The sequence below is a fragment of the Camarhynchus parvulus genome, unplaced genomic scaffold (genome assembly GCF_901933205.1).
Source record: "Camarhynchus parvulus unplaced genomic scaffold, STF_HiC, whole genome shotgun sequence".
NCBI classification, from domain to species: Eukaryota; Metazoa; Chordata; class Aves; order Passeriformes; family Thraupidae; genus Camarhynchus; species Camarhynchus parvulus.
This window is the reverse complement of record NW_022148267.1, coordinates 1-14,150: the sequence shown is the minus strand read 5'-3', so window position 1 is coordinate 14,150 and position 14,150 is coordinate 1. Positions and strand designations below refer to the sequence as shown.

The 14,150-nt window shown below is 48.0% G+C and overlaps 1 protein-coding gene across 1 annotated transcript; it reads left to right on the top strand.

Moving 5' to 3' along the window:
- The first annotated feature begins 241 nt into the window (after positions 1 to 241).
- Positions 242 to 14,053, top strand: LOC115916394 (helicase SRCAP-like). The gene is made up of 3 exons (XM_030970104.1): positions 242 to 449; positions 10,069 to 10,209; positions 13,888 to 14,053. Exons 1-3 carry the CDS (start codon positions 294 to 296, stop codon positions 14,050 to 14,052), a joined length of 462 nt encoding a protein of 153 aa, XP_030825964.1. The 5' UTR covers positions 242 to 293; the 3' UTR covers position 14,053.
- The last annotated feature ends 97 nt before the right edge of the window (positions 14,054 to 14,150 follow it).

Sequence of the window (14,150 nt, the reverse complement as noted above, 5' to 3'; positions counted from 1 at the left end):
TGTGATAAAAAACCCGAATTTTTAGCGATTTTTTCCCTTTTTTTTGCCTTTTTTTGCTTTTCTTTGATTTCATTTCTCTCCCCTGTCCCTTACTTGTGCTCACCTCTCACCAGGTAAACTTGATGAGGTTTTGAGTAAAATAAACCAAATCTATTCCAATTTTGTGATAAAAAACCCGATTTTTTTGCGATTTTTTCCCTTGTTTTTGCCTTTTCTGGCCGTTCTTCGCTGGTTTCGTGACTGCCCGCTCTGCCCCCGTGCAGGAGGCCGAGGTGGAGCACCGCGTGGCCGAGATGAAGCGCGAGGGCTTCTGGTCCCTGCGGCGCCTGCCCAAGGTGCCCGAGCCGGCGCGGCCCAAGGTGCACTGGGATTACCTGTGCGAGGAGATGCAGTGGCTGGCGGCCGACTTCGCCCAGGAGCGCCGCTGGAAGAGGGGCGTGGCCAGGAAGGTGAAGTTTGGGGGAAGTTTGGCGAAATTTGGGTGAAAATCGGGTGAAAATCGGGTGAAATTTGGCGAAATTTTGATGAAAATCGGGTGAAATTTGGGTGGGTTTGGTGGTTTTTGGTCACTAGGAACGGCAGTGGTGGCATCTCAGGGGGGTTTGGGCACCTGGAGAAGCTGTGGCCTGACCCTGGACACATCTGGGCAAAATTTGGGTGAAATTTGGGCAAAAATTTGGCGAAAATTGGGTGAAAATTGGGCGAAATTTGGCGAAATTTTGATAAAAATAGGGTGAAATTTGGGGGGTTTTTGGTGGTTTTTGGTCACTAGGAACGGCTGTGGTGGCATCTCAGGGGGGTTTGGGCACGTGGAGAAGCTGTGGCCTGACCCTGGGCACAGCTGGGCAAAATTTGGGTGAAATTGGGCAAAATTTGGGTGAAAATCGGGTGAAATTTGGCGAAATTTTGATGAAAATCGGGTGAAATTTGGGGGGTTTTGGTGGTTTTTGGTCACTAGGAACCCCCGTGGTGGCATCTCAGGGGGGTTTGGGCACCTGGAGAAGCTCAGGTTGCAGCGGGGCACACCTGGGTGAAAATTTGGGCAAAATTTGGGTGAAAATTGGGTGAAATTTGGCGAAATTTTGATAAAAATAGGGTGAAATTTGGGTGGGTTTGGGTGGTTTTTGATCACTAGGAACGGCTGTGGTGGCATCTCAGGGGGGTTTGGGCACGTGGAGAAGCTGTGGCCTGACCCTGGGCACATCTGAGCAAAATTTGGCTGAAACTTGGGTGAACTTTGGGCAAAAATTGAGCGAAATTTGGTGAAATTTCGATGACAATCGGGTGAAATTTGGGTTTTTTGGGTGATTTTGGCCTTTTTGCGAAGTTGTGGTGGCATCTCAGGTGGGTTTGGACACGTGGAGAAGCTCAGGTGGCACCTGGGCACAGCTGGGTGAAAATTTCATGAAATTTGGGTGAAACTTGGGCAAAAGTTGGGCAAAAATCGGGTGAAATTTGGGCAAAAATCGGGTGAAATTTGGGCAAAAATCGGGTGAAATTTGGGCGAAATTTCGATGACAATCGGGTGAAATTTGGGTTTTTTGGGGTGATCTTTGCCTTTTTGTGAAGTTGTGGTGGCATCTCAGGTGGGTTTGGGCACGTGGAGAAGCTGTGGCCTGACCCTGGGCACAGCTGGGCAAAATTTGGGTGAAATTTGGGTGAAATTGGACGAAATTTGGGTTAAAATTCAGCGAAATTTGGTGAAATTTCGATGACAATCGGGTGAAATTCGGGCAATTTTTGGTGGAGTTTCGGGAGATTTTTGGTGGTTTTTGGTCACTAGGAACGGCTGTGGTGGCATCTCAGGGGGGTTTGGGCACCTGGAGAAGCTGTGGCCTGATCCTGGGTACATCTGAGCAAAATTTGGGTGAAATTTGGGTGAAATTTGGGTGAAAATTGAGCGAAATTTGGGCAAAAATCGGGTGAAATTTGGTGAAATTTCGATGACAATCGGGTGAAATTTGGGGTTTTTTTGGGTGATCTTTGCCTTTTTGTGAAGTTGTGGTGGCATCTCAGGTGGGTTTGGACACGTGGAAAAGCTGTGGCCTGACCCTGGACACATCTGGGTGAAATTTGGCTGAAACTTGGGTGAAATTGGACGAAATTTGGGTTAAAATTCAGCGAAATTTGGCGAAATTTGGCGAAATTTCGATGACAATCGGGTGAAATTCGGGCAATTTTTGGTGGAGTTTCGGGTGATTTTTGGTGGTTTTTGGTCACTAGGAACGGCTGTGGTGGCATCTCAGGGGGGTTTGGGCACGTGGAGAAGCTGTGCCCTGACCCTGGGCACATCTGAGCAAAATTTGGCTGAAATTTGGGTGAAATTGGACAAAATTTGGGTTAAAATTTAGCGAAATTTGGCGAAATTTCGATGGAAATCGGGTGAAATTTGGGGGGTTTTTGGTGGTTTTTGGTCACTAGGAACAGCTGTGGTGGCATCTCAGGGGGGTTTGGACACGTGGAGAAGCTGTGGCCTGACCCTGGGCACATTTGGGCAAAATTTGGGTGAAATTTGAGTGAAATTTGGGCAAAAATTGAGCGAAATTTGGGCAAAATTTCATGACAATCGGGTGAAATTTGGGGTTTTTTTGGGTGATCTTTGCCTTTTTGTGAAGTTGTGGTGGCATCTCAGGTGGGTTTGGGCACCTGGAGAGGCTGTGGCCTGACCCTGGGCACATCTGAGCAAAATTTGGGTGAAATTTGGGTGAAATTGGACAAAATTTGTGTTAAAATTCAGCGAAATTTGGCGAAATTTCGATGAAATTTGGGTGGGTTTGGGTGGTTTTTGGTCACTAGGAACCCCCGTGGTGGCATCTCAGGGGGGTTTGGACACGTGGAGAAGCTGTGGCCTGACCCTGGGCACATTTGGGCAAAATTTGGGTGAAATTTGGGTGAAATTTGGGCAAAAATCGAGCGAAATTTGGGCGAAATTTCGATGACAATCGGGTGAAATTTGGGGTTTTTTGGGGTGATCTTTGCCTTTTTGCCAAGTTGTGGTGGCATCTCAGGTGGGTTTGGGCACCTGGAGAAGCTCAGGTGGCACCTGGGCACAGCTGGGTGAAAATTTCATGAAATTTGGGTGAAAATTGGACAGAAAACGGGCGAAATTTGGCGAAATTTTGATGAAAATCGGGTGAAATTTGGGGGGTTTTGGTGGTTTTTGGTCACTAGGAACGGCTGTGGTGGCATCTCAGGGGGGTTTGGACACATGGAGAAGTTCAGGTGGCACCTGGGCACAGCTGGGAGGAAATTGGATGAAATTTGAGTGAAATTGGACAAAAATGGGGTGAAAATCGGGTGAAATTTGGTGAAATTTTGATGGAAATCGGGTGAAATTTGGGGGCGTTTTGGTGGTTTTTGGTCACTAGGAGCAGCTGTGGTGGCATCTCAGGGGGGTTTGGGCACGTGGAGAAGCTGTGGCCTGACCCTGGGCACATTTGGGCAAAATTTGGGTGAAATTTGAGTGAAATTTGGGCAAAAATTGAGCGAAATTTGGGCAAAATTTCGATGACAATCGGGTGAAATTTGGGGTTTTTTTGGGTGATCTTTGCCTTTTTGTGAAGTTGTGGTGGCATCTCAGGTGGGTTTGGGCACCTGGAGAGGCTGTGGCCTGACCCTGGGCACATCTGAGCAAAATTTGGGTGAAATTTGGGTGAAATTGGACAAAATTTGTGTTAAAATTCAGCGAAATTTGGCGAAATTTCGATGAAATTTGGGTGGGTTTGGGTGGTTTTTGGTCACTAGGAACCCCCGTGGTGGCATCTCAGGGGGGTTTGGACACGTGGAGAAGCTGTGGCCTGACCCTGGGCACATTTGGGCAAAATTTGGGTGAAATTTGGGTGAAATTTGGGCAAAAATCGAGCGAAATTTGGGCGAAATTTCGATGACAATCGGGTGAAATTTGGGGTTTTTTGGGGTGATCTTTGCCTTTTTGCCAAGTTGTGGTGGCATCTCAGGTGGGTTTGGGCACCTGGAGAAGCTCAGGTGGCACCTGGGCACAGCTGGGTGAAAATTTCATGAAATTTGGGTGAAAATTGGACAGAAAACGGGCGAAATTTGGCGAAATTTTGATGAAAATCGGGTGAAATTTGGGGGGTTTTGGTGGTTTTTGGTCACTAGGAACGGCTGTGGTGGCATCTCAGGGGGGTTTGGACACATGGAGAAGTTCAGGTGGCACCTGGGCACAGCTGGGAGGAAATTGGATGAAATTTGAGTGAAATTGGACAAAAATGGGGTGAAAATCGGGTGAAATTTGGTGAAATTTTGATGGAAATCGGGTGAAATTTGGGGGCGTTTTGGTGGTTTTTGGTCACTAGGAGCAGCTGTGGTGGCATCTCAGGGGGGTTTGGGCACGTGGAGAAGCTGTGGCCTGACCCTGGGCACATTTGGGCAAAATTTGGGTGAAATTGGGCAAAATTTGGGCGAAAATCAGGTGAAAATTGGGTGAAATTTGGCGAAATTTTGATAAAAATCGGGTGAAATTTGGGGGGTTTTTGGTCACTAGGAACGGCTGTGGTGGCATCTCAGGGGGGTTTGGACACATGGAGAAGTTCAGGTGGCACCTGGGCACAGCTGGGAGGAAATTGGATGAAATTTGAGTGAAATTGGAAAAAAATGGGGTGAAAATCGGGTGAAATTTGGTGAAATTTTGATGGAAATCGGGTGAAATTTGGGGGGGTTTTGGTGGTTTTTGGTCACTAGGAACGGCTGTGGTGGCATCTCAGGGGGGTTTGGGCACCTGGAGAAGCTGTGGCCTGACCCTGGGCACATTTGGGCAAAATTTGGGTGAAATTTGGGTGAAATTTGGGCAAAAATTGAGCTAAATTTGGGTGAAATTTCGATGACAATCGGATGAAATTTGGGCTTTTTGGGTGATTTTTGCCTTTTTGCGAAGTTGTGGTGGCATCTCAGGTGGGTTTGGACACGTGGAGAGGCTGTGGCCTGACCCTGGGCACATCTGAGCAAAATTTGGGTGAAATTTGGGCAAAAATTGGGCGAAAATCGGGTGAAAATTGGGCGAAATTTGGCGAAATTTCGATGAAAATCGGGTGAAATTTGGGGGGGTTTTGGTGGTTTTTGGTCACTAGGAACGGCTGTGGTGGCATCTCAGGGGGGTTTGGGCACCTGGAGAAGCTGTGGCCTGACCCTGGGTACATCTGAGCAAAATTTGGGTGAAATTTGGGTGAAATTTGGGTGAAATTTGGGTGAAAATTGAGCGAAATTTGGGCAAAGATCGGGTGAAATTTGGCGAAATTTCGATGACAATCGGGTGAAATTTGGGGTTTTTTGGGTGATCTTTGCCTTTTTGTGAAGTTGTGGTGGCATCTCAGGTGGGTTTGGACACGTGGAGAAGCTGTGGCCTGACCCTGGGTACATCTGGGCAAAATTTGGGTGAAATTTGGGCAAAAATTGAGTGAAATTTGGGCAAAGATCGGGTGAAATTTGAGCGAAATTTCGATGACAATCGGGTGAAATTTGGGGTTTTTTTGGGGTGATCTTTGCCTTTTTGCGAAGTTGTGGTGGCATCTCAGGTGGGTTTGAGCACCTGGAGAAACTCAGGTGGCACCTGGGCACAGCTGGGTGAAATTTGGGCGAAAGTCAGGCGAAATTTGGCGAAATTTTGATGAAAATCGGGTGAAATTTGGGGGGGTTTGGGTGGTTTTTGGTCACTAGGAACGGCTGTGGTGGCATCTCAGGTGGGTTTGGGCACCTGGAGAAGCTGTGGCCTGACCCTGGACACATCTGAGCAAAATTTGGGTGAAATTTGGGCAAAATTTGGGTGAAAATCGGGTGAAATTTGGCGAAATTTTGATGAAAATCGGGTGAAATTTGGGGGGTTTTGGTGGTTTTTGGTCACTAGGAACCCCCGTGGTGGCATCTCAGGGGGGTTTGGGCACCTGGAGAAGCTCAGGTTGCAGCGGGGCACACCTGGGTGAAAATTTGGGCAAAATTTGGGTGAAAATTGGGTGAAATTTGGCGAAATTTTGATAAAAATAGGGTGAAATTTGGGTGGGTTTGGGTGGTTTTTGGTCACTAGGAACGGCTGTGGTGGCATCTCAGGGGGGTTTGGGCACGTGGAGAAGCTGTGGCCTGACCCTGGGCACATTTGGGCAAAATTTGGGTGAAACTTGGGTGAAATTTGGGCAAAAATTGAGCGAAATTTGGGCGAAATTTCGATGACAGTCGGGTGAAATTTGGGGTTTTTTGGGGTGATCTTTGCCTTTTTGTGAAGTTGTGGTGGCATCTCAGGTGGGTTTGGACACGTGGAGAAGCTCAGGTGGCACCTGGGCACAGCTGGGTGAAAATTTCATGAAGTTTGGGTGAAAATTGGACAGAAAACGGGCGAAATTTGGCGAAATTTTGATGAAAATCGGGTGAAATTTGGGGGGTTTTTGGTGGTTTTTGGTCACTAGGAACGGCTGTGGTGGCATCTCAGGGGGGTTTGGACACATGGAGAAGTTCAGGTGGCACCTGGGCACAGCTGGGAGGAAATTGGATGAAATTTGAGTGAAATTGGACAAAATTTGGGTGAAAATCGGGTGAAATTTGGCGAAATTTTGATGGAAATCGGGTGAAATTTGGGGGCGTTTTGGTGGTTTTTGGTCACTAGGAGCAGCTGTGGTGGCATCTCAGGGGGGTTTGGGCACGTGGAGAAGCTGTGGCCTGACCCTGGGCACATTTGGGCAAAATTTGGGTGAAATTTGGGTGAAATTTGGGCAAAAATTGAGCGAAATTTGGTGAAATTTCGATGACAATCGGGTGAAATTTGGGGTTTTTTGGGTGATCTTTGCCTTTTTGTGAAGTTGTGGTGGCATCTCAGGTGGGTTTGGACACGTGGAGAAGCTCAGGTGGCACCTGGGCACAGCTGGGTGAAAATTTCATGAAATTTGGGTGAAAATTGGACAGAAAACGGGCGAAATTTGGTGAAATTTTGATGAAAATCGGGTGAAATTTGGGTAGGTTTGGGTGGTTTTTGGTCACTAGGAACGGCTGTGGTGGCATCTCAGGGGGTTTGGGCACCTGGAGAAGCTGTGGCCTGACCCTGGGCACAGCTGGGTAAAATTTGGGTGAAACTTGGGCAAAAATTGAGCGAAATTTGGGCAAAAATCGGGTGAAATTGGGCGAAATTTCGATGACAATCGGGTGAAATTTGGGGTTTTTTGGGGTGATCTTTGCCTTTTTGTGAAGTTGTGGTGGCATCTCAGGTGGGTTTGGGCACGTGGAGAGGCTGTGGCCTGACCCTGGGTACATCTGAGCAAAATTTGGGTGAAATTGGACAAAATTTGGGTGAAAATTGGGTGAAATTTGGCGAAATTTTGATGAAAATCGGGTGAAATTTGGGGGGTTTTTGGTGGTTTTTGGTCACTAGGAACCCCCGTGGTGGCATCTCAGGGGGGTTTGGGCACCTGGAGAAGCTCAGGTTGCAGCGGGGCACACCTGGGTGAAAATTTGGACAAAATTTGGGTGAAAATCAGGTGAAATTTGGCGAAATTTTGATGAAAATCGGGTGAAATTTGGGGGGTTTTTGGTGGTTTTTGGTCACTAGGAACGGCTGTGGTGGCATCTCAGGGGGGTTTGGGCACGTGGAGAAGCTGTGGCCTGACCCTGGGCACATTTGGGCAAAATTTGGGTGAAATTTGGGCAAAAATTGGACAAAAATTGGACAAAAATTGGGTGAATATTGGGCAAAAATTGAGCGAAATTTGGGTAAAAATCGGGTGAAATTTGGCGAAATTTCGATGACAATCGGGTGAAATTTGGGGTTTTTTGGGTGATTTTTGCCTTTTGTGAAGTTGTGGTGGCATCTCAGGTGGGTTTGGGCACGTGGAGAAGCTGTGGCCTGACCCTGGGCACAGCTGGGCAAAATTTGGGTGAAATTTGGGTGAAATTTGGGCAAAAACGGGAAAAAAATCGGATTAAAAACGGGTGAAATTTTTTGTGCGATTTTTGGGGATTTTTTTTGTTTTGATTTTTAGGATTTTGGGGGGATTTGTAGGATTTTTTGGGGGATTTTTGGGGGATCTTTTTGGGGGATTTTTGGGGAATTTTTAGGGTTTTTTGGGGTTTTTTTTAGGACTTTTTTGGGATTTTTTGGGGATTTTTGTGGGGATTTTTAAGGATTTTTGGGGTGGATTTTGGGGATTTTTTGGGGGTTTTTTTAGGATTTTTTTGGGGTTTTTTGGGGATTTTTAGGATTTTGGGGGCATTTTTCAGAATTTCTTGGGGTTTTTTTTTAGGATTTTTTTGGGGATTTTTTGGGATTTTTTTTGGGGATTTTTTTGGGGATTTTTGGGGATTTTTTTAGGATTCTTCTGGGATTTTTGGGAATTTTTGGGGATCTTTTTTAGGATTTTGGGGGATTTTTTTGGGATTTTTTGGGGATTTTTTGGGGGGATTTTTATGAATTTTTGGGGGATTTTTTTAGGATTTTTTGGGGATTTGTTGGGAAATTTTTTGTGGGATATTTTCAGGACTTTTTGGGGGATTTTTTTAGGATTTTTTGGGAGATCTTTTTGGGGATTTTTTTAGGATTTTTTTGGGAATCTTTTTTGGGATTTTTGGGGGGATTTTTGGGGGAATTTTAGGATTTTTTGGGGATTTTTTGGGAATTTTTGGGGGGACTTTTAAGGATATTTTGAGGATTTTTTGGGGATTTTTTGGGGGATTTTTTTGAGGATTTTTTGGGAGTTTTTGAGGATTTTTGGGGATTTTTGGGGGATTTTTTCAGGATTTCTTGGGGAATTTTTGAAGGATTTTTGGGGATTTTTTTAGGATTGTTTGGGGGATTTTTTTTTGAATTTTTGGGATGCTTTTGGGATTTTTAGGATTTTTTGGAGGGTTTTTTAAGATTTTTGGGGGGATTTTTTGGGGATTTTTTTTTTTAATTTTTAGGATTTTTTGGGGCATTTTTTGGGGATTTGTTGGGGATTTTTGGGGGGATAGTTTTAGGATTTTTTGGGGGATTGTTTTGGGGATTTTTTGGGGATTTTTTTGAGATTTTGGGGGATTTTTTTTTAAATTTTTAGGATTTTTGGGGGGATTTTTTTAGGATTTTTGGGGCATTTTTTGGGGATTTTTTGGGGGATATTTTTAGGATTTTTTGGGGTATTTTTTTGGGATTTTTTCTGGGGTTTTTTTGGGATTTTTGGGGGGATTTTTTGGGAATTTTTAGGATTTTTTTGGAATTTTTGGGGGAATTTTTTTGGGATTTCTTGGGGGATTTTTGGGGGATTTTTGGGGATTTTTTTGGGATTTTTTTAGGAATGTTTTGGGAATTTTTTGGGAACTTTTTGGGGATATTTTAAAGATTTTTTTAGGATTTTTGGGGGATTTTTAGGGAATTTTTGGAGGGATTTTTTTGGGATTTCTTGGGGGATTTTTTGGGGGATTTTTTGGGGATATTTTAAAGATTTTTTTAGGATTTTTGGGGGATTTTAAGGGAACTTTTTTGGATTTTTGGTGATTTTTGGGGGGATTTTTTTGGGATTTCTTGGGGGATTTTTGGGGGATTTTTTGGGGATTTTTTGGGGGATTTTTGAGGGCTTTTTGGGGGATTTTAATGACTTTTTTGGGGTTTTTTTTAGGATTTGTTTAGGATTTTTTGGGGGGATTATTTTGGGGTTTTTTGGGGGATTTTTTTGGGAGTGTTTTGGGAATTTTTTGGGAATTTTTTGGGGATATTTTAAAGATTTTTTTAGGATTTTGGGGGGGATTTTTTGGGAATTTTTTGGGGGATTTTTTTGGATTTTTTGGGGGATTTTTTTGGGATTTCTTGGGGGATTTTTTGGGGATATTTTAAAGATTTTTTTAGGATTTTTGGGGGGATTTTTTGGGAATTTTTGGGGGAATTTTTTTGGGATTTCTTGGGGGATTTTTTGGGGGATTTTTTGGGGGATTTTTGAGGGTTTTTTGGGGGATTTTTATGCCTTTTTTTGGGATTTTTGGGGGATTTTTTTGGGGATTTTTTGGGGAATTTTTGGGAATTTTTTGTGGATTTTTTGGGGATTATTTCGGGGGTGTTTTTGGGGAGTTTCCGGCGCCCCTCACCTGTGCCCGCACCTGTGCCAGGTGGTGCGCATGGTGATGCGGCACCACGAGGAGCAGCGGCAGCGGCAGGAGCGCGCCAAGCGCGAGGAGCAGGCCAAGCTGCGCCGCGTGGCCGCCGCCATCGCCCGCGAGGTGCGCCACTTCTGGAGCAGCGTGGAGAAGGTACCGGCACCGCGGGCACACCTGGGGCACACCTGCGGGCACCTGGGGCACCTGGGGGCAGTTAAACACACCTGGGCACACCTGGGGGCACCTGGGGGCACCTGGGGGCAGTTAAACACACCTGGGCACACCTGCGGGCACCTGGGGGCACACCTGCGGGCAGTTAAACACACCTGGGGGCAGTTAAACACACCTGGGGGCACCTGGGGGCAGTTAAACACACCTGGGGGCACCTGGGGGCAGTTAAACACACCTGGGGGCAGTTAAACACACCTGGGGGCACACCTGGGGGCACCTGGGATACACCTGGGGGCACATGGGGGCAGTTAAACACACCTGGGGGCAGTTAAACACACCTGGGGGCAGTTAAACACACCTGGGGGCACCTGGGGGCACATGGGCACACTTGGGGACAGTTAAATACACCTGGGCACACCTGGGCACACCTGGGCACACCTGGGGGCAGTTAAACACACCTGGGGGCACCTGCGGGCACTTGGGGTACCCCTGGGGACAGTTAAACACACCTGGGGGCACATGGGGGCACCTGCGGGCACGCCTGTGGGCACACCTGGGCACGCCTGTGGCCACACCTGGGCACGCCTGTGGGCACACCTGGGATACACCTGGGGGCACACCTGGGGACACCTGGGTCACACCTGCGGGCACGCCTGTGGCCACACCTGGGATACACCTGGGGGCACTTGGGGGCACCTGGGGACACCTGGGTCACACCTGCGGGCACTTGGGGGCACCTGGGCACAGCTGGGGGCACCTGGGGGCAGTTACACACACCTGGGCACACCTGGGGGCACCTGGGCACGCTTGGGGACAGTTAAATACACCTGGGGGCACCTGGGGTACACTTGGGGGCACATGGGGACAGTTAAACACACCTGGGGGCACCCAGGCACACCTGGGGGCACACTTTGGGGCAGTTAAACACACCTGGGGGCACACCTGGGGGCAGCTGGGCACATCTGGGGGCACCTGGGGAACATGGGGGCACCTGGGATACACCTGGGGGCAGCTGGGCACACCTGGGGGCACCTGGGCACATCTGGGGGCACCTGGGATACACCTGGGGGCAGCTGGGCACACCTGGGGGCAGTTAAACACACCTGGGGGCAGCTGGGCACACCTGGGCACATCACTGGGTGCCCACGATGACCATTGCTGACCATTGCTGACCACCAATGCCCATCGCTGCCCATGGGGTGCCCATCAATGACCATCAATGACCATGGATGACCATCAATGACCATTGCTGACCACTGGGTGCCCATGGATGGCCATCAATGATCATGGATGACCATCAATGACCATTGGTGCCCATGGATGACCATCAATGACCATTGGATGACCATCAATGACCATCAATGACCATTGGATGACCATCAATGACCATCAATGACCACCAATGACCATCAATGACCATCAATGACCATTGGTGCCCATTGGTGACCATCAGTGACCATCAGTGACCATCAATGACCATCAATGACCATCAATGACCATCAGTGACCATCAGTGACCATCAGTGACCATCAATGACCATCAATGACCATCAATGACCATTGGTGCCCATTGATGACCATCAATGACCATCAATGACCATTGCTGACCATCAGTGACCATCAATGACCATCGATGACCATTGGTGCCCATTGATGACCATCAATGACCATCAATGACCACCAATGACCATTGCTGACCATTGGTGCCCATTGGATGACCATCAATGACCGTTGCTGACCATCAGTGACCATCAATGACCATCGATGACCATTGGTGCCCATTGATGACCATCAGTGACCATCAATGACCACCAATGACCACCAATGACCATCAATGACCATCAATGACCATTGGTGCCCATTGATGACCATCAATGACCATCAATGACTATCAATGACCACTGCTGCCCACTGGGTGCCCATGGATGACCATCAATGACCATCAGTGACCATTGGGTGCCCATCAATGACCATTGGATGACCATCAATGACCATCAATGACCACCAATGACCATTGATGACCATCAATGACCACTACTGCCCACTGGGTGCCCATGGATGACCATCAATGACCATCAATGACCATCAATGACCACGAATGACCATTGCTGACCATTGGTGCCCATTGATGACCATCAATGACCGTTGCTGACCATCAGTGACCATCAATGACCATCGATGACCATTGGTGCCCATTGATGACCATCAGTGACCATCAATGACCATCAATGACCATCAATGACCATTGGTGCCCATTGATGACCATCAATGACCATCAATGACCATCAATGACTATCAATGACCACTGCTGCCCACTGGGTGCCCATGGATGACCATCAATGACCATTGGATGACCATCAATGACCATCAATGACCATTGATGACCATCAGTGACCACTGCTGACCACTGGGTGCCCATGGATGACCATCAATGACCATTGATGACCATCAATAACCATCAATGACCATTGGGTGCCCATCAATGACCATTGGATGACCATCAATGACCATCAATGACCATTGATGACCATCAGTGACCACTGCTGACCACTGGGTGCCCATGGATGACCATCAATGACCATCAATGACCATTGGGTGCCTATGGATGACCATCAATGACCACCAATGACCATCAATGACCATCAATGACCATTGGGTGCCTATGGATGACCATCAATGACCACCAATGACCATTGCTGACCGTTGCTGACCACCAATCCACCCCACTGCCCACGGGCTGCCCATCAATGACCATCAATGACCATTGGGTGTCCATCAGTGACCATTGCTGAACATTGGGTGCCCATGGATGACCATCAATGACCACCAATGACCATTGGATGACCATCAATGACCACCAATGACCATTGATGACCATCAGTGACCATTGATGACCATCAATGACCATTGGATGACCGTCAATGACCATTGGATGACCATCAATGACCATCAATGACCACCAATGACCATTGATGACTATCAATGACCATTGATGACCATCAATGACCATCAATGACTATCAATGACCATTGATGACCATTGATGACCATGGATGACCATCAATGACCATCAATGACCACCAATGACCATTGATGACCACCAATGACCATTGATGACCATCAATGACCATTGCTGACCACTGGGTGCCCATGGATGACCATCAATGACCATTGGATGACCATCAATGACCATTGGATGACAACCAATGACCGTCAATGACCATTGGGTGCCCATCAGTGACCATTGGGTCCCATGGATGACCATCAATGACCATTGGGTGTCCATCAATGACCGTCAATGACCATCAATAACCATCAGTGACCATTGGATGACCATCAAGGACCATTGGATGACCATCAATGACCATCAGTGGCCATCAATGACCATTGCTGACCACCAATGCCCACCACTGCCCACGGGGTGCCCATCAATGACCATCAATGACCATTGGGTGCCCATCAATGACCACCAATGACCATCAATAACCATCAATGACCATCAATGACCATCAAGGACCATTGGATGACCACCAATGACCATCAATGACCATTGCTGACCACCAATGCCCCCCGCTGCCCACGGGGTGCCCATCAGTGCCCGCTGCCTGCGCCCAGGTGCCCCCAGGTGCCCCCCAGGTGACCCCAGGTGTCCCCCCATCCAGGTGGTGCAGTTCAAGCAGCAGTCGCGGCTCGAGGAGAAGCGCAAGAAGGCGCTGGACCTGCAGCTGGACTTCATCGTGGGCCAGACGGAGCGCTACTCGCACCTGCTGAGCCGCAGCCTCAACGCCCCCCGGCCCCGCCCCGCCCGCCCTCACCTGCCCAGGTAACCCCGGCACGGACACCTGGGGCGTCTCGGGCGTCTGGGGGCATCTCAGGGGGGGTTTGGGGGCATCTCAGGGGGTTTGGGGGCATCTCGGGGGGTTTG

What these genes read in the sequence shown, in the direction of transcription:
- LOC115916394 (XM_030970104.1), top strand. Translation starts at nt 294, where the DNA reads ATGAAGCGCGAGGGCTTCTGGTCCCTGCGGCGCCTGCCCAAGGTGCCC. An exon ending in AGAGGGGCGTGGCCAGGAAG is followed by an intron (nt 450 to 10,068) that starts GTGAAGTTTGGG and finishes CACCTGTGCCAG; the next exon opens with GTGGTGCGCATGGTGATGCG. An exon ending in TCTGGAGCAGCGTGGAGAAG is followed by an intron (nt 10,210 to 13,887) that starts GTACCGGCACCG and finishes CCCCCCATCCAG; the next exon opens with GTGGTGCAGTTCAAGCAGCA.